The sequence below is a fragment of the Staurois parvus genome, unplaced genomic scaffold, assembly GCF_062004578.1.
Source record: "Staurois parvus isolate SC_StPar_1 unplaced genomic scaffold, SC_StPar_1.0 ptg000299l, whole genome shotgun sequence".
Classification (NCBI taxonomy): Eukaryota; Metazoa; Chordata; class Amphibia; order Anura; family Ranidae; genus Staurois; species Staurois parvus.
In genome coordinates, this window is record NW_028318095.1 from 18,384,673 (window position 1) to 18,411,059 (window position 26,387).

General features: G+C 40.8%; 1 protein-coding gene across 1 annotated transcript in view; it reads left to right on the forward strand.

Annotated features, from left to right (window-relative positions):
* Positions 1–26,387, forward strand: part of NEK8 (NIMA related kinase 8) — a 108,551-nt gene that overhangs the window by 59,639 nt on the left and 22,525 nt on the right. Inside the window, exons 9-13 of the mRNA XM_089682987.1 lie at positions 846–922; positions 10,580–10,697; positions 13,833–13,983; positions 24,929–25,092; positions 25,364–25,522. Of these exons, the coding sequence (XP_089539113.1) occupies positions 846–922; positions 10,580–10,697; positions 13,833–13,983; positions 24,929–25,092; positions 25,364–25,522 (669 nt within the window). The remainder of the gene's footprint in view (positions 1–845; positions 923–10,579; positions 10,698–13,832; positions 13,984–24,928; positions 25,093–25,363; positions 25,523–26,387) is intronic.

Below are 26,387 nucleotides of genomic sequence, written 5' to 3' on the forward strand. Positions count from 1 at the left end.
ACTGCTACATGTGAACCAGGGAGCAGGGCCGGTGCAAGGATTTTTGTCTATACAGGCAAACATACATTTTGCTGTCCTCCCTTCCACCCACTATCCTTCAACCACCCCCTCCACAATGCAACCCCTACCAGTTACTCCACCCCAAATATTACAGTATGAAGCACAAATATTACAATGGCTCCATCCCAAATATTACAGTATACATCACAAATATTACAGCTGATCCACTCCAAATGTTATAGTATGCTCCACAAATAAAACAGTTGCTCCACCACAAACATTAGAGTTGCTCCACGCCAAATAGCACAGTATGCTTCACAAATATTACAGTTGTTCCACCACAAATATTACAGTGTGCTCCACCAATATTGTCGTTGCTCCACCCTTAATATTACAGTTCCACCACAAATATTACAGTTGCTGCACCACAAACATTAGTGTTGCTCCACCCCAGATATTACAGTATGCTCCACAAATACTACAGTTGCATCCAAAATATTACAGTATGCTCCACAGATATTACAGTTATTCCATCAGAAAGTGAAAGGAAATCTCTGCCAAGTAATGGGAGTTCTCCTTCTAGATAGTTGTAATTGGAACAGGTGTCCCCCTTGAATGGTTTACCTTCACCCTTTGTTGTGGTGACAATAAAAGTTTTGATTTCCCATCACTTTCTGTCTCGCTGTCAGTGGTCACTATGATGAAAGAATATGAATCTTACCAGTGGGAACACTGACAGCTGATTCTAATCCTTCCTTACTATATCTAAAGCTAAAATAAAATGTTTTGGCTATACATACACTTTTAACATATGTTTTCATTACATTGTTTTTGGTTTTCTCCAGACAGAGGCATAATTATGACTTTTGGCAGTGGGAGCAACGGTTGCTTGGGACATGCCAATTTTAATGATGTCACACAGGTAAGTTAATCCCCTTTCAGAGTTTATTCACTCAGTTGCTTAGCCCCATGCAGTGTGTCAAGCTGCTTGTTTGCTTTTTTTTTCATTACTGACGATCGTGGTGCATGCAGCCCATATTAAGTGAATAGGTACACATTGGCTGTACATGCTCACCTGCACAGACTTGTTTGACAGGTATGTAGGGACTGGTACATTGATCTGCACACACAGGGACAGCCGATCGGCACAGGAAACTGCAGATCACGATGAACACTGTAGCAGAGTTATTTTTTATGTCAAATTTCAATTTAGATTTACTCCTGGTTCACACTGAATGCGATATTGAAATCGCACTAATTCACTTGCTTTGTACCTCCGATTTCACTGCGGCTTGCAAACTTAATTTAGTCAATGCAAGTCGCAATGAAATCAGAAAAAAGTAGTGCATTAACTATTTTTTAAATCGCACTACTTCATATTAAATTGATTAAAGGATAAGTTCACCTTTTAACAAAAAATAATAAATGCACATCTTTTTGTAGGTAAAAAAATGTGCATTTATTATTTTTTGTTTATGGAGCCTCTAAAGCATTACACCAGTGATCAGTAGATCGCTGGTGCCATGCAGTTCTTCCCCTGACCCGTCAGTATATCTGTTGCTCATGCATTCTATATGAGCAAGCAGATACTACTGACAGGAAGGCTCAATGGACTACCATGGTACTGTGGAGCTCCGTGGTAGTACATTGAAATTTATAACCTGACAGCCGCAAAGGCTGCCGGGAATTGTAGTTTTCTCATTCACAGAATGCTGTAAATGAATGACGTGGATGGGCGTTTTTGTGACAGCTAGCGAGGGGGGTGGGGGTGGAGAACCCTCCCTAGCTGTCACAGCAGGCATCAGGGGGTGTGGGGGTCGGTCAGATCGTAACATGTTACACCCTGAATATGAGTGTAATGTAACATGTTACGAAAAGTGAACTTATCTTTTAAGACAGTCCCATAGAAATACATTCGATACAACTTCAGGTGCGATTTGTAAATCGCATGTTGCACCTGAAGTCGCACCAGTGTGAACCAGGGCTTAATCATAGTCTTTTGACTAAAATATAATTTTAGTTTTAGTCGTATATTAGTCCCCTGAATTGTTTTAGTTTTAGTCGTATTTTAGTCGACTAAAATCTCTGGTACATTTTTGTCTCCAGTATCATAGACAAACAGAAGTGTAACTTTAAAATATGAAGAAAACAACAAAAACTGTAAACTCTTTTGGCTGTAATGCCATTACACATATTACCTGAATATAAAAGCTTTAACAGTTCTCTGTTAATAATGAAAGCAAGTGTCAAGTAACATCTTTAAAAATAAAACCAAGTTCGTAAACAAGAATATTATTGCTTTTTGACCACTGTTAACGTGACCTCAAATTTCAATTTAGTTTTAGTCATAGTCTTTTGATTAAAATGCCATTTTGGTTTTAGTCTTATTTTAGTTATCTGAATTGAAACTGAATTTTTATTTCATTTACTTTTCATCAATGAAAACATTCAGCTGACAAAAAGTAAGATGAAAATATTTTCGTAAATTAAATTAATAGTGCACTGTAGTAAAATAGACTTCCAGCCCAATCTCCTGCTTCACAGTGGTCCCTCATGTATGAGATATGCATATTGGTCCAAGCTGCACCAGTGTACGTATGCAATAAAGATCATGCCTGGTGTTCTGTTTTTTAAAGGAGATATCCAGGAAAAATTTTTATTTTCAAATGCAGTTTGGCTGTGCCCGCACTGCATGGGTTAAATTCTCATTTTTGTCTAGGGGCTCAGAAAGTATAGATATACTTACCTAATCCACTGATCCTCCGAGCGCAAGACCGGTCCCCACATGCTAGTGGCCTTGTGAATGGGCTGTTCCTGACCTCATCACACCCATAGCCTAGCTAAGGACGTGAGGACAGCAGGAACAGTCCACCGCTGGACATGGGGGAGTGCCGTTTTCCAGAGGATCAGAGGACAGGGTAAATATAGCTTTACCCTGAGTCTCTAGACAACACGAGCACTTAACCCATGCTGTGTGGGCACATCCCCACTGCATGGGAAAATCAAAATTTTAACCAGAGTTCTGCTTTAAAGATATGATAGACTGAGATTGGCACAAACTGATTTGCTGTCTTCTACTAATATTATCCAGTTTAACCCTTTAACCCTTAGGGCGCACAAATGCAATAGATTACCCAGTTTTTTGGTAAAATAAATATCCAAAATGTCAAACATGAAATGGGGACAAACTTTAGTACCCTATATTTTCCATAGGCGATGCTTTAAAAGCCCCTATAGGTCATCATTTTAGTATTACGGAGGAGGTCTGGTGCTGAAAATATTGATCCCACTCCAGCATGTAACGTGTGTTTCAATCAGTGTTTTCAAGCGCAGATGCCCCAACGTGTGCGATTACATTCATATGTGCAGTTGGAGCGCCTAAAAAATTTTGGGGCAGGGATTTTATGTGTTTGGGTGTAACTTTAATTTTTTACAATTAAAAAATTTTTCATTACTTAAATTTTTTTTTAATCACCTAGGAGACAAAAAGTCCCATATGTGATGATTGTTTTGGTGTCAGGTTCTCTTTAATGAGACATCCAGGGTCTAAAATACCCTGGATGTCTCCCCTGCGCTCCACTGAATGTAATACAATGCAGATCACATTGCATTACATTTCTTCCCAGGTATGCTTGCAGTGGACACCCACTATGTCAGTCCCGGGCCTACAGATGGGCAAGTGGAGCCCGGGATACATGGCGGGCGCACTGTGGTGGGGTTCGGGTGCACTGTCACGGGGGTGTATGCTTCCACCTGACAGGCAGGAGTCTGCTTGTCAGATTTACACACAATCCCGGTAGCTGCAGCCAGCAGGAGTGTGTGTAAAGCCCCCCGCTGTCGGGTCCATACAGCGTTTGAACTTGACAGCGAACGCGAGATAACCTGACACATTCTAACTTTTCTTCATGCTGTAATGATGTTTTGGTTGCTGTTTCATCAAACCAATACAGAAATTTGCCCACAGAAGTCCATCCATAAAGAAAACCTGTCTTATTGGAAAGCTGTAAAGAAAGAAATATGGTATTTGCCTTTGCAGAGGTAATTAGAGAGTCCAAATTGACCTGACATCTGACACTTGCTGGCCTGTCTGAACTTACACACTCTTCTAAAGGCTGCAGAGTGCAAAATCAGTCAGTTCACAGGCATCATACAGCTTATCATACTTCAGGGGATCACTGACCAGCTAAAGTACCATGCGCAGAAAAATAAATTGGTTGCTTGCATTAAGGTAAAAAAATGTTTACGTTAAAGTATTGCCCCCCCTCCCCCCCATTATGCCTACCTGAGCCCTCACTCGATCTAGAGCTTTGCACATCTGCAGTATCTTCCCCCTCTTCTCCCCTCTTCCACAGCTTTGCTGAGAGCAGGAGCCATTGGTTTCCTCTACTGTCAGTGAAATCTTGTGATGAGGGAGCAGGAGGGGGGCCGAGCCTCGCTGTCTGTATCAATGGACACAAGCAGCGGGGCTTGGGATCGAGCACGCATGTGTGCCATGATAGGAAGCAGCTTCCTATGGTGGTACACCAAGAAGAGGTGGAGCCAAGAGCGCTGGTGTGGGACCCAAGAGGACGAGGTTTGGGGCCGCTCTGTGCAATTTCATTGTACTGGGCAGGTAAGTATAAATCTGCTTGTTATTTTAAAAAAAATTAATTGTAAGACTTTACAATCACTTTAAGTAAAACTAAATGCTGGGGAAGTACGCCTGCAAAATATTCTAATAAATTAATATTTTGACTCTTTTACTCCGAACCATAGTTTGGTATCATTGTATAAGTTTCACATACTTACTGGGGCCTGACTTTCCTTGAGTTCATTGGCTAAGCCCAATCAGTATCCATTCCCATGTCCAATGAGACTGCCTTAGTGACCCATACTCATTTTATTTTATTTACTGTATTTCATTTTTACACACCTCTTAACATAAAGGCAGATAATCTGTGTACTTCAAGTGCAGTTACTGTAGATCTTAGAAGAAGCTTTGAAATTGAGAGAATCTCTGCTGATTTCTATCATCAATCATGTGCAAGCAAAGTTGCTGTTTTTTTTTATTCTCCTTGCATGTTCCCCTCTATCTAGATCTAGAGCAACTGCACTTGCAGTGCACGGACTATTTGCCTTTAGTAAATCAACCTCTATGTGTTGCACAAGTCTCATAAATTAAACCAAAAACTTCCTAAGAGGTAACTATTAGTGCAAATGCACTTATACTAAAGTGCTGCAGCACTTATTTTTTCATGGGAGACCATAGTTCTACTTCATGAAAAGATAACCTTTTAAAGTATTCTAAAGGTTTTTTTTTTTTTTAAATAACGTCATACTTACCTGGTGTGTGGAGTTTTTTTGTACAGAGCAACCTGGATCCTCCTCTTCTCGGGTCCCCTGCAAGCTCTCCTGGCTCCTCCTGTCTGTCAGGTGCCCCCACAGCAAGCAGCTTGCTATGGGGGCACCCACTGCTCCGTGTGTCCATTCACAGATGGAGCCACGGTTTGGCCCCACCCTCTCTCTCTCCTCATTGGCTAGCAGGCTGTGATTCCAGTGGCTCCCTCTTGCTGTCTCAGCCAATAAGGAGGCAGAGACCCGAAACAGCTGAGGCTGTCATTCACATCACTGGATCTCGATGGGGCTCTGGTAAGTATTCAGGGGGCTAGAATGCATGAAAGTGTGTCCATTCTTACATGGAGCTGTGACTTGGCCCCGCTCCCATCTGTCCTCATCGGCTGACTGGCTGTGATTGACAGCAGCGGGAGCCAATGAGGAGGCAGAGACCCGGGACAGCCGAGTCTGTCATTCACATCACTGGATCGCAATGAGTCTCAGCTAAGTATTGAGGGGGCTGGTGGAGGTGCTGCACACAGGTTTTTTATAGAATTCATGAAGGTAAAAAACCTTCACCCTTTATAACCACTTTAAGTACACTCGGTATGACACAGCATTCAATTATGACTATGTAAAGTGAAAATCTATTTTCTTTGTGTCTTTTGTTTTTGGCAGCATTTTCCATTAAGTATTGGGCAGCAATTAAAGATTTTTGCTCATAGAGCGATTAGACAGATTGCATTGTGTTGCAGAATCCTTCAACATAATTTGTATAATTCATTATATGCATTTTTTTAGCTCACAACTAGAGAAACAAAGTGCAGAGTGAACGTAATTGCATACATTTTATCCTGAATCGGGTTCTGCTTTAAAAATATCAATATCTGGTTTTATATAACATATGCTTCTATTTAATTAATACTGTAAAGCTATATTTTTCCGGGAATATCACATTAGCAAAAGAACAGCATATGTTCCGATTGCACAACATGGGCAGAAATATTTGCAAAGCTGTGACATCTAATTAATAATGATGAAAAAAAGAACATGCTTTCCTTGGCATTGATTCCCATTTGCCTGCTTGTTTAGGCAAATAAATACTGCTCAGACACATAGGTTTTCATTTACATATGTTATATTGCTGTTATTGCCAAATAGATCTGCTGTCTATAAATGATTTAGTGTTGTCTTAATTAGTCTTGCTAAGAACGTATAGTGATAGTAAAGGTACATTTTTCTCCAAAAACAACCAAACATGTTATACTTACCTGCTCTGTGCAATTGTTTTTGTCCTCTCATCGGCAGTCATAGCTCCTGCTCTTCTCCGAGTGCCCCCATAGCCAGCTGCTTGCGATGGGGGTACTCATGCAGGCTCGATCTCGAGCCACATTGTGTGAATCTATAGACACACGGTGCTGCTCAGCTTTATCCCCTTCCTCTGCTCACAGGATTTTATTTACAGCTGCAGGAGCCAGTGGCTCCCACTGCTGCCAAGCCTCCTTTGAGAGAGGGAAGAGAGGAGCAGCACTGCAACAGATATGCAAAATGATGTATTGAGATCAGGTAAAGTATTTGGGGGGGGGGAGCTGACATTGAAAGGGTCTTTACCTTAATACAGAGAATGCAATAAGGTAAAAAAAACCTTTTACCTTTACAACCACTCTAAAACTGAACTCCAGACAACAAAATAAAGCCCCGGTATGCAGTCCTGCTTTCACGCTGATCCATTTTTCTTTCATTTTTGCATTTAAAAAAGCAGAAGAAAAACACATAGACAGTAAATCCTATGGAACTCTTCACACTGGCCAGTTGCTGTTCCGTTGTGTTTTTTAAAGTCTTGCTTGCTGCATTTTTGGTGCACCACAAACACACCTCCCCACTGAAATGAATGGAAAACACATCAAAAACATGGCAAAAATGCATCAAAAATGCACCCGCAGTTGTGTTTTTGCTGTGTTTTGGAGTGCCATTTCTTTTTTCACAGGTGCGAAAATGCGGTAAAAATGCGGCAAAACACAGTAAAAACGTAGCAGAATCACATATGCATTTTTACTGTGTTTTTGCAAGGAGCAGTGTGAAAGTTGCCTTACTTGTTTAATTAGATTATTTTAAATACTTTAAAAGGTAACTCTACTGCTGGAACTACTTTCGTGGGAAAAAAAATTTAGCAAATAAGAAAAAAAAATAAAGCGTATACAATTGAGACTCAAGTCATATTGTGATTGAATATTATTAACACTTACCTTTCCTTTTCAATCTGTAGCGCAGTAATTTTCTGTAAAATGCAATGCAATATGGCTACCTGAAGGTGTTCTGTACACAGATGGTGTACAGAACGCCCTTGCAATTGTAATTTCCTGCTTGTGTGATTGGCTCACAGATTTTCCCAGTCTGCTCTAAGATTCAAGTCAGATTTTGAGCATCCCCTGCAAAACAAATACAGTTTTCGGTGATATACTCCTAAAGACAAATCACATCTCAAGGGGTGTAAACCCTGCCTTCTGAGGGTGCCAAGTGGCACTGGAATATGCGAGTGTACTACTTTTTTGTATATTTCTCGATTTTAAAGTGTTACTAAACCCACAACAGTAAAATCAGTCTGTATATGCAGTAAAGCATGTTTGTTATACTCACTGTGGGACCTAAGGGGTTAGTCCTCTGTATTGTGTAAAAAGGCTGTTTGGTTCTGTTTTCTCTGCCCCTCCTCTTGTTCAGATGTCCAACTGATAAGACAGACTGAACTTGTAGTCACAAGCACATACTCAGTTTGGTGTGTATTGCTAGAAAGGTTTTTTTTTCCTTGGGAGAGTGCATGTTATCAGCACAGGGCCAATCAGCACTGTCCAGACAGAGGGTCAGGGGTTTTGCATCCTCCTAGAGCAGATAGAAAACTAATCCTGCAAGCTTTAACCAGTGCTCTGCTGAAGTCACAAGACTGCTATATACTGTGGATCAGAAATAGTATTTAGCGTTTATATTTACTAGAATAACTGCATTTCCATGTTCTGTGTACTGTGGGAGACCAGATATTGTGAATGCAGGGTCCTGGGTTTAGTAACACTTTAATAAACTGGCTACAGTATAGAACATTTTTTTTGGAATGTTTGTGCTGTCTTATCCTGATCCCAAAAGTCTACAGTGTAGAAGACTGTAAAGACGTTGGTCAATTTGGTCATTCTGATATAGGTGATTATGAATTGCCTTCTTATATTCCATATCTGGTGAATTATTACTCTCTCTGCATGCGGCAGATATTTGCACAAGTGGATTATTCGTTTCTTGGACACATGGGGGTTTATTTACTAAAGCTGGAGAGTCCAAAATCAGACTCCCTTCTGCATAGAAACCAATCAGCTTCCAGGTTTCATTGCCAAAGCTTCATTGAACAAGCTGAGGTTAGAAGCTGATTGGTTTCTATGCAGAAGGGAGTCTGATTTTGGACTCTCCAGCTTTAGTAAATAAACCCCATGGTGTGGAGAAAAGTTTTTTGTGGACCATTTTAATTTGACTTGACACTGTGGTCATATTGATTGTCATGTGTTATTAGTATTTATGTTAGTAGTGATCACTTTATTAATTGTCATAAGTAGTGCCTTTCCTTCTTAGGTTTAATGTTTATATTGTTGTTTTCACTTTTAAAGGCAGCTTCTCCTTATTTATAGGTTTAAGTTGGAGGTGGCTCCCCCATCTCTCTGTTTTTGTTTTAAAAATAAATAAATGTATATACTTTGAAATTGTTACACAACTGCAACATTGTATTCCTGTGTTATAGGTCATTGTGGCACCACGTTAAAAGCTGTTTCTGACATATACAGTGGGGAAAGTAACTATTTGAGCCCCTGCGGATTTTGTAAGTTTGTCCACTCACAAAGAAATGAAGGGTCTATAATTTTTATCATAGGTATATTTTAAATGATAGAGACAGAATATCAACCAAAAATCCAGAAAAAACACATGATACAAATGTTATAAATTGAGTTGCAGTTCAGTAAGTAAAATAAGTATTTGATCCCCAAGCAAAACATGACTTAGTACATTGTGGAGAAACCCTTGTTGGCAAATACAGAGGTAAGACATTCCTTGTAGTTGGTTACCAGGTTTGCACACATCTCAGGAGGGTTTTGGTCCACTCTTCTTTACAGATCTTCTCTAAATCCTTAAGGTTTCTTGGCTGTCGCTTGGTAACTCGAAGTTTCAGCTCCCTCCATACATTTTCTATAGGATTGAGGTCTGGAGACTGGCTAGGCCACTCCATGACCTTAATGTGCTTCTTCTTGAGCCACTCCTTTTCTGCTTTGGTGGTATGTTTTGGGTCATTGTCATGCCAGAAGACCCATCCATGACCCGTCTTCAGTGTTTTGGCTGAGGGAAGAAGGTTCTCATCCAAGATTTTACAATACAAGGCCTTGTCCATTGACTCCGCAATGCGGCAAAGTTGGCCTGTACTTTTATCAGAGAAACAACCCCAAAGCATACTGTTTCCACCTCTGTGCTTGACTGTAGGGATAGTGTTCTTTGGGTCATAATCAGCATTTTTCTTCCTCCAAGCATGGCGAGTCGAGTTAATGCCAAAGAGCTCAATTTGGTCTCATCTGACCACAGCACTTTCTTCCAATCCTTCTCTGAATCATTTAGATGTTCATTGGCAAACTTCAGATGGGTCTGTACATGTGCCGTCTTGAGGAGGGGGACCTTGCGGGCGCTGCAGGATTTCAATCCATGGCAGTGTATTGGCTTTTTGGTCTTGCCCATGATGGTGAGGAAGAATGAGATTCTGTGGACAGGTGTCTTTTATACACATTACGAGTTGTCGTTAGGAGCACCTTTTTAAATTGACAGGTATAATCTGTATACCACATGAGCCAGTCTGTGGGAGCCAGAGTTATTGTTGGTTGGTAGGGGATCAAATACTTATTTTACTCACTGAACTGCAACTCAATTTATAACATTTGTATCATGTGTTTTTTTTCTGGATTTATGGTTGATATTCTGTTTTCTATCATTTAAAATACATCTACAATAAAAATTATATACCTTTCTTTTCTTTGTAAGTTGGCAAACTTACAAAACCTGCAGGGGATCAAATAATTATTTTCTCCACTGTATGTCCTGTATGTTAATTGTGTATTACAAAGTAATTTCCTGGCTTGCTTCCTGTGGCCCTTGCTCACTGACAGCCCAGTGGGCAATGGCTGTAAAGTTTTGCATATATTAAAATAATCGGCTTGATGACACTTAAGGCATCCCCTGATTTCTCTTACAGCCTAAGATTGTAGAAGCTCTTCTGGGTTATGAGATAGTTCACGTGTCCTGCGGGGCTTCACATGTCCTTGCTGTTTCTAATGAGAAAGAAGTGTTTTCCTGGGGCCGTGGGGACAATGGTAAGGCTTGTTCTGACCTCTGCTTGCATGAATCTGTATGACAAGCACCTCTGTGATTGGAGACGTTCTGACACTTCTATTACATTCTGGTTTTTAAGATATATTAACATCAGTTCTTCATACTCTTGACAGTTTTATAGTACCCCATACAGGGAGCAAGGGTTGTGATCTATATACAGGTAGAACCAGAACATCCAGGTCTGGTGTACATTGGTGACCCTTAGATTTTATCATAGTTACTGATTACAGAGATTTCCCATTATGTTTCTATACTTTACACATATATATCATTATCTCACTAAATTGTTCTGAATGGTGGCATTATCATTAACTTTAAAGGGACAGTAAACACATTACTGGGGGTAATGGAGAATATATCATTATCTTATAAGTTGTTCTAAGTAGTGACATTATCATTTACTTTAAAGAGGTAGTAAACTTAAAGTACTGCTGGTTAATATAAAGGAACAGCTCAAAATGCTTTCCCAGATGTATATAAACATTGCAGGTACTTACCCAGGCAGTCCCCCTGTCAGAACAAAAAAGCACAGCGGGGGAGATCATCGCACTAACTTCACCTGTGTTAGTATGGCAATCTCTTCATTGTTTTTTTTCTTGTTTTTTTTTTTCAGCCCACTGAGTTGAATGAAAGTAAATTTATAGTGTGCCCAACTTTAGATTGAATTCTGGTTTGGGGTTTTGTTACTGTTTCTGGTCCAGAAATCCAGCTGAATACAACCATGATAGCCTGAAATAGGTAATACCATCGAATAATAGTCTTCATATAGCTTTCTAGGTAATGTAAAGCCTGGTATACATTATACGTTTTTTTATCAGATTGCTCTACTAACACGCAATCTCCCCAGTTGTGCTATTGTGTTCTGACAGGGGGAACGCCAGAACACACATGTCAATGCTCACCATTGGCTGACAGCGTTGATCGAATGCAGGTCGGCTGCTGGTTTTACAGCATGCCTTTTCGACAGAAGCCGGGCATGAGATTGGCTTCTGTCCGACGGTCAGGTGTACACACGGGTCAAAACTCATTCGGTTTCTACTGTACCGGCTGATTTCGGGTGATATTCAGCTTGTGTGTACGGGTGCTTTCAAGCATTGCTAGATTTTGCATGGATAAGGAAAGTTTTAAAAACACATTTGTGGCTAAAATTGATAGCCTGTTTTCCAAAGCAAAGATGCATTTTAGGTTTTACGGATCCTTTCCTAAAGGTTTTGCTTATTTTAATCTCTAGTGTACCATTTGCAAAAAAATATTAAATGCAAGATTCTACAAGTACACTATGCTTACTTATTGCCTCAGGCCCTACATTTATTCTAACATGATATAAGATGTCACTCAGCCAGTCCAGGCTGAGGAAAGATCCTGACTTTGAAGTCGGAATCCACTTAGAACCCTGGACCAGTACCTGGCTCAGCCTCTCTGCAATCCGATGAGAGCCTGAGCCAGCCACTCCTTCCCCCTCCACAGTCAAGCGCTCCAGTGAGCCTGGGGAGAGGGGCAGAGCAAACAGCGGTGACTGACAGTCTCTACTCAGAACGGCAGGGAGAACTGGGTGCTCAGTGGTGTCTGATTGCTCAGTTCTAAGCCTTAGAGCCATCAGGGGACAGATGCAGCATTTGATGCTGCATCCACCTAGGTAAGTATGATTTAAAAAAAAAAGAAATCCCATACTTCTCTTTTAAACCTAGGTATTGCACTATGGGCCATTTCACACTGGTGGTTCACTGAAAAAGCTACTGCCATTTTCCTGATGGAAGTTCATAATTCACTGGCAATCGCTTGAGTAGTAGTGTGAACTACTAAAATTGCTGGAAAGATACCTGGCTGGTGTGAGCAGTGAGGGAGCGGTGTCATTGGAAGTAGTGAGTTGGCAATCCTTAAGCTAGCCATGCACAGCTCAAATTTTGTCTGATTCAGCAGGAATGGGGCTGAGGGAAGCCCTATCAACACTGCCTGGCTCAACAGAACTCGACTGAAAAATCAAAGAAGCCAGGTGCAAATATGTTGGATATTCAGGCAGCTGGGGCTGCTTGAATACAATAGCTGGCAGTGCAGATTTATCCATCCATTCTGTTTAGAATCAATGGAAAAATGGATTGATTGAATCTATTGGTTTTCTAATGTATGGCTAGGTTTATTGTGCCTAGGCTTCCTGACAGGAAGTAAATAAAAATTACTTCAATAGAGACACGGATAGCAATAAAAACCTGGGAGGCTCTAACCCTATCTGCCCTATCCAAACTGAAATAAAAGCTTTGATTGTAGCTGGGATAAAAGTATTAGAACTATCTTATTGATTCAAGTGTATGAAAGGGCTGTAGTGTTGAAAAGCATATATCTTGTGTAAAATATTTTTTGTGCCAGGTTTCTGCTGGAAATTCCAATACATCTGCATCTACCACTATATACTAGTCTGATCTTTTTCTGATGGTTATAGAATAGTTACAGAAATATTTTGATCTTCTTCCTTATAACATTAGTGGGTTTTTTGCAATTATTGGCAGCTCCAAGTTGTACACTAGAGTACACTACAGTCCAAATCTTGCACTGATGAGAGCTAATAGTACTGATATAACAAAATAATAATTGTATTAGTGTATTGTACTGTATATTGTATATATTATTGTATATATTTCTTGTTTTAGGTTCCTCGGGATATATCACGTCACTGTAACATAAAAAAAAATTGGTTCTGTGCCCACACATTGGTGTGGATATACTAAAGGCAAATAGGTTGTGCACTGCACAGGTGCTCTAGACCTGAGGGGAACATGCAAGAAAAATAAAAAAAAATGAAGAAACATAATTTTTGCTTGCACATGATTGGATGAGAGAAATCAGCAGAGCTTCCCCTCATTTCGGAGCTTCCCCTCGGATATAAAGTAATTGCACTTGCAGTGCACAGTATATTTACCTTTAGTAAATCAACCCCATTGTGTAGTAAAGAGCAAACCCCTAGTTTTGGATTTGTAGTAATATGTACATATCATATGTTTTCTTATGTTACCGATGCACATACAGTGGGGAGGAGGGGAGCATTTACATTTTTTACCTATCCAATGTGTCCAATCCAAGTTTTTCTTTTTCTGCTGATCTTATTTCTTTTCTCACTGTAGGAAGACTGGGGTTAGGCAACCAGGAATCTCATAATTCCCCTCAACAGGTGGTAGTTCCACAGGACTATGAACCCCAGAGAGTTGTATGTGGCATTGACAGTTCTATGATTCTGACTGTGGGCAATCAGATCTTGGCCTGTGGCAGTAACAGGTTTGTATGTTCTAAACGTAGCAAACAAAAAAGCATCAACATTTTTGCCAATGTAACAAAATTCATAAAGGTTTTCTGTGAATTTCAATTCTTTAAACAATTTTTGCAGTAGAGTAAAGGTTTTGCAATAACAAATTGGCATAATGTCTGCAGAACCTGTGAGACTGTTGTAACAGTTATCTTTTGTACTTACCTTAAAGAATACGTTCACCTTTTCAGGCAGAATTTCACTTTTCATAATAAATAGAAGCTTTTACAATGCCATTTCTGGCCCAGCCATCCCAATGTGCTTTCTCTCACTTACCTCATCCACAAGACATTTAATTTTTGTCAGTTTATGTGAGATTTTGAACTGATTTTCAGATTCCACCATTTCCTTTAGATTATCTCTCAGCATTCACTTCCTGAAGGCCGCCTCCCGGAAGCCTTTACTTCCTCGTTGCATCACAGAAGAGGGAGTGGTATGCTGTGTTCACCACTCTGGACCACCTCCCTTATTACATTATCACCTTCCTATACAATCCAATTGTACAATCTCCGTTAGATCTCCCATCAGCTATGTAGTACAAGGGCCTATCTGATTTGATACAAATTGAATAGAATGTTCAGGTGTGTCCTCCTATTCCATAGTTCTGGTAAATCTAAAGGAAATTGTACAAAGATTGTACAATCGGATTGCTTTGTGTATGCCTATCTTTATACAAATACATAGGAGGGAGTGAACATAGACACTCAGTTGCCATGGCCCATTTACATCTCCACGTAGCGAAAACTCACATTCCCACATGTGTTTGTTTTGGGGCATTTTTACTTGCCACTTTTTTTGGAGTGTTACCGCAGTTTTTGGTGTGTTTGACACACTTGGGGTACCATTAACATGTAATTACAACACAAACATGATGCATATTTGCAGCGTGTTTCTTTAACGTATGGCATGCCTTTTCTGTGCAGATTGCCATATGTTCGGAAACACACAGCATGTCATCTGCATACGCTGCTACTTTATGATCTACATCTATTTTAATTCCTCTAACATTTAAACTCTTTCTTACTGTCGCCAATAGAGGTTCTAGGGATATAACAAATAACAGCAGGGATAGCGGGCATCCCTGTCTTGTGCCATTATACATTTTAAAAAACCCTGAAAGGGATCCATTTACCTTAACCGCCGCTGATGGACTATTATAAAGCTTCTTTATCCACTTTATCATCCTAGTCCCTATTCCTAAAACCTCCAGCGTACTTAACATAAATCCCCAATCCACCCTGTCGAACGCCTTTTCAGCATCGATCGACAGGATGCTTGTCGCCAACGTTTCTCTCCTTACCTTTTGTATGAGGTGTAGTTATCTTAAACCATTGTCCCTTCCTTCTTTACCAGGGACATAGCCCACCTGATCCATTCCGGCATCAATTCCTTTAATTTAGTAGCTAATACTTTCGCGCAGCGTTTGTGTCTATATTTAATAGTGCTATAGGTCTATAACTGGCGCATTGTGAACAATCCTTCCCTTCTTTAAGAATGATTGTTATATATTCTTGTAGGAATTCTTCTCTTATTCCCATTCCTTCCCCTAGGGCATTCCTATATAAACCCATATTATGTATCAATAAATCTCCAAACTCCGTATACCCATCAGGTCCTGGACTCTTTCCTCCCACTGTACGTTTCAGGGCCATACTTGTCTCTTCCTGGGAGATTACTTTTTCTAATGATATTAACTTTTTCTCTGATACTTTTGGCAGATCTGCTTCTTCTAGGTATTCCCATCTTTTCCCTCTCTTTGTTTCTTCTGTTACCTGCCAATTCTTGGGGTTCACATCATACAGCCTACTATAGTATTTCTGGAATGTTTTCGCAATATCAGCGGTGTAGTATACCAATTCTCCTTTATCATCTTTTATTTTTTCAATGTAATTCATCGATTTCTTTTCCTTCAGTCTTTTCATTAGATATTTCTTTAGATATTTTCCCGGTTTATTCCCCAACTGGTATCTTTCCTTAGAGACCCTATTAAAAATCTTCCTCGTCTTTTGTTCCAACAGGTCCTTTAACTCTTCTCTCTTAAGGATGATCTTCTGATGTATATCTGTATGCTAAAAAAAAAGTTAATACACTCCTTCGCCACAGAATAATCTCCAACCCAGGTATGAAATGCTGCTGTGCACCAGTGTAGAACACCAAATCAAAAAAAACAAAAATATAAACAGCGCAAAACAATACGTAATAAATATAAAGTAATAGTGTCCAAAAACTAAAAAATATTTTGAAATTAAAAAATATTTTATATATCAATAAATGAATGTGTCCATAATAACTAAAAAATTTGAAATTCAAAATCCTTCCTCCCAGACTCCACAGTGCTTATATTCTTCTGTGATATATGCTTCCACCATTCACCAGTGCAAACCGACATAAACCGCACTCATCAGATAATGGTGAATAGTAGGCCTTTTAGGACTTTCAGGGATCCTACACCCCCCCATAGCCTCCAGACCTCCATCCCACCATACAGAGTTATGATGATCCTTCCACTCCCTCCTTGGTCGGTACCTCCAAACCAGCTCCACCGTTGTGCCAAAGGAAAAATATTGCATACAGTGTAATATTGCTAATGACCATAGAGCATGTAAAAACAAATACCAGGCCACTCACATGTTCCAAGATTCATAAAAGCATGTTTAATAGCCTCCAACGGCCAGGTAAAATCACACACCATCCAGAGACAGCTCCAGAAATCTCACAGCTCCAATATAGCAGAGGATGACAGTATGTAGGACAGACAGATCCCAAGATGGCCGCTTGGAACGCACCGCTCAGCGTGCGTTCCACTAACCAGAAGTTGCGCAAGACGTAAGGACAGCAGACCGGAAGTGCATCGACGTGTTTCGCCCCTCCCACTGGGCGTTCTCAAGACTTAATTTCTATTCGAAGGGAAGGGAATATATACCACTAATATAATGGACCTTCCTCCTACACCCCCCCCTTTTCCACACCTCCTTCCCCACACTACTTCTCCCTCCCCCTCCCCCTCCATCATATTCCTAAAAAACCCCTGGCCTACGCTTTGCCCTGGAATCTGAAGTGAGGATCTCTCACTACTGATTCCTATTCTGGGGTACAACTCTGAACATGTGCACCTGGAATTATCCCCAGTTCTCGACATGGGGTTAAGATCTGATCACCAATTTAACCTCCTGACGCCCCACCTACTCTAACCAATAACTCCCCAGAAGTACTAGAAAAGGGGGGGGAGGGGAGATGGGGAAAAGAAACTAATAAAAGGAGAGGGGAGGATGGGTGGAGGAAGAAGATTTACTGGCCCCCCTCTCTCCACCCATCTCCCCGTCCCCCTCTATCTTCTCTTTTTGTTAACTTGCTGCCATTTCTCTTTTCTCGGCCTTACACTTTTGTTCGGCCCCTCTGACCATCTCTCAATGTCCACATTCCGCAGTTCCAGTTTTTCACAAAAGTCACTAAGTTCTTCTGGGAATCTTAGCCTTGCCAACTTCCAATCCTTCCATTCAATCAGACATGCCGGGAACCCCCAGTTGTATCGAACTCTTTTCTCCTTCACCTGATCCAACAAGGGTTTTCTACAATCTTCTTTTCGCTAATGTCTCAAATGCAATGTCCGCAAAGACCTGCAAGTTCGATTCTCCGAATCTTATTTCAGGGTTTTCCCGCAGTTTTTTCCATATTCTCGCTCTATCCTCGTAATGACGAAAGCGGACGATCACATCCCTAGGGATGTCTGTTGTTATTCCTGGCGGACGCCTTATCTTGTGTACTCTCTCTATCTTCAATGGGTTTGAGACTGCTCTACCCATTAATGGGTTAAACACCCTTCTTATTTTTTTCTTTAGGGTTCTTCTCGTGTGCCTCTTCTGGTAATCCTCGGACCCTTTGGTTGTTTCTTCTCCCTCCATTCTCTTGATCCTCCAGCTTAAAAGAGAGCACTCTCTGTTCCCTTCTCATCTCCTCTATCTGCTTCTCCAGATTAATACTCTGCTGGGCTTGTATCTCCATTTTCTCCTCTACCTCTTCTACCCTTGTTAACAGTAGACCCAAGTCCTTGTGAAATATCGCCATTTAATTTTTCATGGAGAGTTCTAATTCTGCAAACATTTCCACCATTTTTAATCTTGTAGGGATTTGTGATATTTTGCTTTGGTGTTCAAAAACTTTTTGATAGTTTACATTATCGACAATTATAGATTCAATGATCTCATTCCCTTCTCTTGCTCTAGATGACAATCTAGATTGCTGACCATCATATTTTCTACTTCTTTCTTGTTGTTTCTTCATATCTTGTAACTCTGGGCTTTTTTCTTGTAACGGCATATATTTCTTTATTGTACTAGTATTTGCATTGGATTGTGGGGTTTTTACTCCCCCCCCCCCCTCCCTTTAATGGGTTTGTTCTTCATGTTGACTGACCAGAGATTTTAACTTCAAACAACCGTATTGTCAGATATGAGGAGGGTAAAAAGAAAAAGTCCCTCCTTTCTGCTCCTCTCAGGGAACTTGTACAGACATGGATAGCTTTACATGTGCTTATGTTCTTTATATCAGAGCTTAGCCTCTGTACTCTTCACATTTCTTGATCTTCCAACCATCCAGCCCCATTACTCAGGTATACATTTATCAATGCAGAAAACAGAGACAGTGGGAATTTACATCTTCAGCCGTTAATCAAGGTAACTCACCATCCCTTTCTGAAGTCCTTAATCCCTCTGCCTCTGTGCACTTCTTCTATCCCTCTCTGAGAATCCTGTATTGAGGGGGGGTCTGGGCAGTTACTTGAAGTGCCTTGTCTTCAGATGTCTCTTGCTCTGTTGGTCCCCAAGGTTATCAGCTTTCCACCAGGCCAGTGGGGCGTCTAGCCACTTAGTCGGCACAGCCCTATGTTTGGCCGCCCTCCCGGGGTCCTGCAGGCACCTCTGACTCCTAACTCTCCTCCAGGACCCTTCCAGGGAGCATCTCTGTCAGCGGGTGCCGGACCTTTGTGGCTGGATAGTATGCATAAATGTGCAGCCATTGGAAATCAGATAAAACTGTAGAACCAGTGGGCCTATACTATGATTTTCGTGTCCTCATGTTAACCATCTGCTCCAAACATTGTACAAATGTCAGATTATTTGTATCTCATGAAAAAAAACAGATAACATGTCAGCCGCACAACATGCATTCACATCAGTCCAGTTGTTTATTCAAAAGATCATATCACAAACAGTGCAGGTGCACTTTTTTGAGGCCACACAAGACCTCTTTATTAGGCATCCGATTAATTCCACAGTATGGTCAACATAATGTACATCATGTGAAATTAACTTTAAAAATGAGTACTGAAAATGAAAGTTTGGTAATTCATGTGTTTCATGTTAAAGCAAACCTGTGTGTTTGTCTATGCTGGGAGCAAAGGAAATAACTGGTGCATCCAGGTACTTTGGAGATTACATCAGGCTTACTTTCTTATTTTGCCCCTGGCAGCTGAATGGAGGAAGGGTAGGAGTAAAGGAAATTTCAGTATATGATGTTGGGGAGGGGGGAATTGAAGGGGAACTAAAGTCTAGGTCACTCACCTCCCCTCCAGCAATGCCATGCCACCAGCTTCCTCACTGGTGCCGTCATCGTTGTCCGATCTTACTGTATCACATGTTCGTGTCATCATTAATTGGTCATTGAAAACATTCAACTCTAGCCAAGGTTATTGCAATGACAGCACTTGGCTCACTCCCACCCAAAGTGTGGCAGTTAGCAGTGTGCTGTCATTGCAGGAAACCTTGGCTGGATTTTAATGTCTTCAGGGTACGGCTCATTATTTGGGTGGTGGATTTCAGTGGACTCCAGGGCTTTGGCACCCAACTAATTGCAGTGAATTGGGAAGGATACAGGCTGGCCTGTGAGCAGTAAAAGGGGCTGAGTTCATCTATCATTATTTGGTTGCCTTTATTTAGCTTTCTTTGGGTTACACTATGTGGAACATTAAGTATTAGTTCTACTGTTCATAATCGTATTCAGTTCTTTGTAGAATTACCAGTGTTGGTCTTGAAACATTTATAGAACAGGTTTTAAGTTATGCACTTTATATACAGCAAGCTTTTTCAACCAGGGTGTCTTAGGTTTCTTCAGGGGTGCCTTGGCAACATGCCTAAAGATTACCCCAAACCTTTATACAAGCCAGCAGGTGGATGAAGCCTGCCTTTTAGTTACACAAAGCCACAGGTTTGCTTTGTGCAACATTACAACCTTCCTGCTGCTGGCACCCTAACAACCAATGACTACATCGGACCCCTGCACAGCATCTTTTTTTATCCCTCCGTGCCCCTCTCCATCATCACTAGGGTCATAGGGGTTGCGGACTGAAGCCCAAGTTTCACAGCTAATTGATATAGTAGTTGTTCAGATCAGGTTTACATGATTTTATCCTGTTTACAACTGATGACATGTGTGGTTTAGAAACTGTTCCCATAGAAGTCAATAACCTGTAATCCGCACCTGAACCAGACTGCACTGCTCAGAAATCGGACAGGACTCTTTTTCAATCCACGCTGAATCTGCACTGCCAGAGCATTAGACATATGTGAACAGGCACCATAGGAAGCAATGTTATTTCACATGTCATGCGGATTGGATGTGGTTCAAACCGTATCCAATCTGCATATATGGGAACCGGCACTGAGGGAGAGAAACTGAGGGAGAAGAAAAACACTGGAATAGTAATTAGTACCAGTGTGCTTCAGAAGAATAAATCACCTGTGATGTGGGGTGGCCCACGAGTGTGGATGTTGCTGCGATATAAAATTATTAGCTTAGTCCTTAACATTTTAGAATGAGATTGTGCAGAATTTTAAAGGGTGCTTTGACTGAAAAAGCTTGAGAAACACTGATATACAGTAATATTCATTCCTGTTTATATTTTTTTATATGCCAGTCATTTTAGGGACATCCAGGTAAGTGCTTTCTTCTTTTTACTCCTAAAGCATAACTTTTATTTATTTATTTTAGGTACTTATATAGCGCTGTCAATTTATTGTACATTCACATCAGTCCCTAACCCTCAAGGGGTGTACAATCTAAAGTCCCTAGCTCACATTCATACATACACATACTAGGGCCAATTTAGACAGGAGCCAATTAACCTACCAGCATGTCTTTTGAGTGAACTTTTTTTCATTCACCTTCGCCCTTTGTGCTCTGACAATCTAATATGTATAGAGAACACAACTCGATTTAGATCTCTGCACTCCCCATACTTTTCATGGATTGTGCTCCATACTAAGGGCAATTTAGAGACTGTCATATTTATTTAAATTTCCAAAACCAATATTGAATCACCAACTGTGTCTTATGTCACTGGAGGACTGTGGTAGCAACAGCTGTGGTAGCAACAAGCCTCTTGTAGCTTGCAGGTCTGACTCTCTCATTAGGTTTAAACATTATGAAAAATGCAGAAGAACTGGTGAGACTCCAGTTTGGGAGATTCATCTCTTCATTATTTAATAAAAAAATAAATACCACTGTCCATATAATTTGTTTATTATTTCATTTTGCTTAAGTTAAAATAACTATAATCTATACTATAGATCCCAACGTATATTTATAAATACTGTTGTGTTTTATTTATACTCGCTAGTGGATAAATATTTCTTTTCAGGGGGGTACATGCACCACCTCTTATTAGTAATATTGAACTATAGTGCCAACATTCTACAAATGTAGTGTACTTGGTCATACAGAGACTATAAGGGGGAGATATACTAAAACTGGAGCTTGCAAAATCTGGTGCAGCTCTGCAGAGAAACCAATCAGCTTCCAGATTTTATTGCCGAAGCTTAATTGAGCAATCTGAAGTTGGAGGCGGATTGACTGCCATGCACAGCTGCACCAGATTCTATGTGTACCAGTTTTAGGCTGGCCATACACTATGCAATTTTCTGTCCAATTTCTGCCCAATTTTCTTTAGATTTACCTTCAAATGTGTAGTGCAAGGGCTCGCCTAATTGGACACAATTGAAAGTGTTGTTTAGGTTTGACCTCATATTATATGGTTTTTGGTAAATCTAAAGCAATTTTCTAAAGAAAATTGTATAGTGTATGGCCAACGTTAGTAAATCCCCCCCTAAGTGTCACTAAAAACGACATCGAAAAAAAACATGACTATGTGAAAATAGTAAATGCTGCCCTGCCCAAAGAGAATGCTCTCCATGTGGGCTCTCTTTTGCTATTTTGGAATGAGAATAGCATTAATTTAGCATACACAGACAGTACGTAATGATGATAGTAGAAGCATTTACTGACCATTGACACTTACAGATTCCTTTTATACTTTTGAGCAAAGCTTTAGGATTTTTGGGGGGGCATCATCAAATATTAGACTAATGACTGTTATCCAAAAACTCCTTAGGGTACTATAGGCCATGCCGCTCTGATTTTCTCATAGTACAAATACCTGGGCCTCCACTAGGAGGAATGTTCGAATCTCATTTTATATCCATACAATCACTATACAAGTGAGAGAGAATTGAACATCCTCCCTTAGGGCTCACTTACACCATCAAGCTGTGCTGAGTGCCGAGCTGCTAGTGTGCACTGAGCGCAACAGTCCAGTATGCTGATCTCGGTGTATTGCACTGTTAACTAATTTGTTTCATTTTTTTTTCTTGCAACTTTATTGAAATTCCACAAGGAAAAGTTCAAATAGTGTAAACATGCCCTTACAGGTTAACTATACTTTTTGTTTAGGTTCAGACTAGCGTACCTGCGATTTGATCTGATTTTCAGTGTCTGGGTGCTGGTTGGTAACCCCTTCCCATTACATGTACACATATATGCAGTCTCACAGAAGAGGGTGTACTTCCATGAGGCTGCATGTATGCATACATGTTTGTTCTGGGAGTATGCTACACAGCGAGTGCCCAACACAGGGACTGGGCTATCACTGAGATAATAAAAAAAATCAGGAGATATTGAATAGCATTTACCACCAAATGAAAGCCCAATTTGTCCTGAAAAAACAAGGTATAATCCACCTGGAAACACTAAGTAGTAAAAGTTTCAAAACTTTGTTCAGGCGTTAGGATTTGTGTTACCCCCCGACATCAAAGGGTTAAGAAACCTTAACCTGCAAAAATGTGTGAAAAAACAAGTACATGTGTTTTTGGTGTTTTTCCATTGAAGTATATGGGCCTAATCATGCTGCAATCACACCAAAGTAACATTGGACCCTTCTCCAAAAATGCGCCGTGTTGTGCTGCATTGATGTGAATAGGCACCATAGAAAATAATATGATTTCCATTTTCATGTGATTCTGTGCGACTGAAGTCGCATCTGAAACAAACTAGTGTGTACAAGACCTTAAACAAAACGCATCAACCCCTGCCCTCAAATCACTCCATTAAAACCCCCATCAGAAAGGATACAGCCATACAGTTATCAAATGCTTTGACAGAGCTGGCCTAATGGTAGATAATCCTTCTATTCATTCCAGTGGTCCAGGTTCCATGCATGCATAGTACTGGGGTTACTGGAATGTCTGATGTCTTTATAGCTTTATCCTTTTTATAAGGTGCTGTGCAAACCAGGATATTGATGTTTGGGTAAAGACTGCAAATGGCATTGCTTAAATATACTGTTTTGATTCTTTGAGATGCTCCAGTCAGGGAAGTGTTATAGGTCCGCCCATGTGAAAGGGGCCTAATGATCCTATCGGACCATCCATCAGTTTTTCAGGCGGACCCGATCGGACCATCTATTTGCCTTTATGGAGCAGCGGATGTAAACAGACATGTGTCTGATCATATTCGATCCGCTGAAAACAGACAGATCCGTCTAGCAGATCGGATTGGATCGGATGACAGTCTGATGTAAATGGACAGGCGGTACGTTTACATCCGACTGCCCGTAGAGGATAGTGAGCCGTGTCCATGTCTGCTCTGCATAACCGGAGTGGACACGGACCATCCATTTGCTCAACCGGGATCAGTGAACAGATCTCCCGCTGAGCAGGTGGATCCACTAGCAGAGTCCGCCTGTGTGAAAGGGGCCTTAGGGCTCATACAAATAGATTAAAATAGTTTTTCTCTGATGGTGCAGCTTTTAAAATCAGTAAGTTAAATAGTTAGGATAAGGTGATATTATTTATTTTTAAGTGTGTATTTGTAAATATTTATATGTATTTTTGATATGTGAGTGTTTGTGTTACATTCTGTGCAGAGCTATGCTTGCATTTCACTGCATGATCTGTGATTGTATAATGATACATTTTTTTAATCTCTTAAATTGCATATATGTTTGCATTTAATATTTAGCTTCTTAGGGCTCGTTCACACTTGACTGTTTTACCAATGCTTGCCAAATGCCCCTATAGCGTTTGGCAAGCGTTGGTTCGTCGTTTGCGGAGCGTTTTTTAACACTCGGCAAATGCTCCGCAAATGCTGCATGCGCGATTTAGCGGCGGTTGCTAGGCGTTTGCAGAGCGTTAAAAACACCCCACAAATGCCCTATAATGAAGTTTAAATGGTGTTACCGCTCCGCAAACGCCCCGCAACCGCGCCGCAAACGCCGGCCGTGCATTTGCGGAGCAGCACCATAGACAAGAATAGGAGGCTTCAACGCCTCCTGACTCGACCAGAGGCGTCCATTTTGCTGCACCGCGCCACTACCGCTCCCGTTAGAACAGCACCATGTGCTGCAATGGGCAGAATTGTCCGAGGCGTTTGGGAAGCGGTAAAAATGCTTTCCAAACGCCTTTCTGCCGCTTGAAAACAAGGCTAGTGTGAACGTAGCCTTACAGACTTACCTTATGATCTGTGATTGTATAATGATACATTTTTTTTAATCACTTAAATTGCATATATGTTTGCATTTAATATTTAGCTTCTTACAGACTTACCTTTTCTAATAGATATAAAGTTGAGGCACCACTTTGATTTTCTCAGGTTTAACAAACTTGGCCTAGATAAGATACCGACTATTAGTGAACCACCTTCTGAGGATCAAGTGGAAGAGGCCTACACCTTCAGTCCAGTCCAGTCAGCACCTCTGCATCTGGAGGCCATTCTGTGCGCAGATGTGGGCACTTCCCACTCCTCTGTAGTAACAGGTCAGTAGAGAGACAAGAGAACGGGCAATGTGTAGAATGTGTAGGAAAAGTGAGAGAACAGCTTGTTTACAATGGGATTTTACGTTTGTATTCAGTCCTCTGCTTTTGTGAATGAATAGGAAAGTTTTTCACTTTGACATTCTAAAGCTAACATTTGTATTGACAAGCTGTTGTATGTGCAAACACATGGAGACATGAAAGATCAGTGTGGAAACTTTGCAAATACTGCTCTCATTCCCTTGCCTTTTTTTTTTTACTTTCTCCATGAAAGCCCGGGGGCAGTGTTACACCTTTGGCAGCAATCAACATGGACAACTAGGCACCAGTGCACACCGGAACAGTAGAGTGCCCTATCTCATCCCTGCACCGCAAGGGTTAAAAGTGACAATGGTGGCATGTGGTGATGCCTTCACAGTAGCTGTTTGTGCAGGTGAGGCTTACATTGTATCCTGTACACATTGCAATCATTACATTTACTGCTTCTTTATGACCACAGATGATTCAGCTTAAATACAAAAAATAAGCTCCTTAGTTCCAATTCAAATCAGTATTTGTTGTGACCACCCTTTCCCTTCAAAACAGCATCAGTTCTTCTAGGTAAACTTGCACACAGTTTTTGGAAGAACTTGGCAAACATCTTTTTAGAACTAACTACAGATGTCCTGTGGATGTAGGCTGCCTCATATCCTTCTGTCTCTTCATATAATTCCAGAAAGACTTTATGATGTTGAGATCAGGGCTCTGTGGGGCCAAACCATCTCTCCTTCTTCTTTACGCTGAAGATAGTTCTGACATTGGCTGTATGTTTGAAGTAGTTGTCCTGCTGCAGAATAAATTTAGTGCCAATCACACACCTCCCTGATGGTATGGCATGATGGATAATTATTTGCCTGTATTTCTCAGGACCGAGAACACCATTAATCTTGACCAAATCTTCAACTCCATTTGAAGAAATGTAGCCCCAAACTTGCAAGGAACCTCCACCATGCTTCACTGTTCCCTGCAGACACTCATTATTGTAACGCTTTCCAGCCCTTTGGTGAACAAACTGTCTCCTGCTACAGCTAAATATTTCACATTTTGACTCATCAGTCCAGAGCATTTGCTGCCTTTATTCTGCATCCCAGTTCCTATATTTTCGTGCATAGTTGAGTTGCTTAACCTTGTTTCCACGTTGGAGGTATGGCATTTTGGCTGCAGTTCTTTCATGAAGCCCACTTCTGGCAAGTAGATTTGGTATACCAGGGTCCCATTGGTTTTCAGCAGTTCTGTACTGATGACACTCCTGGATATCT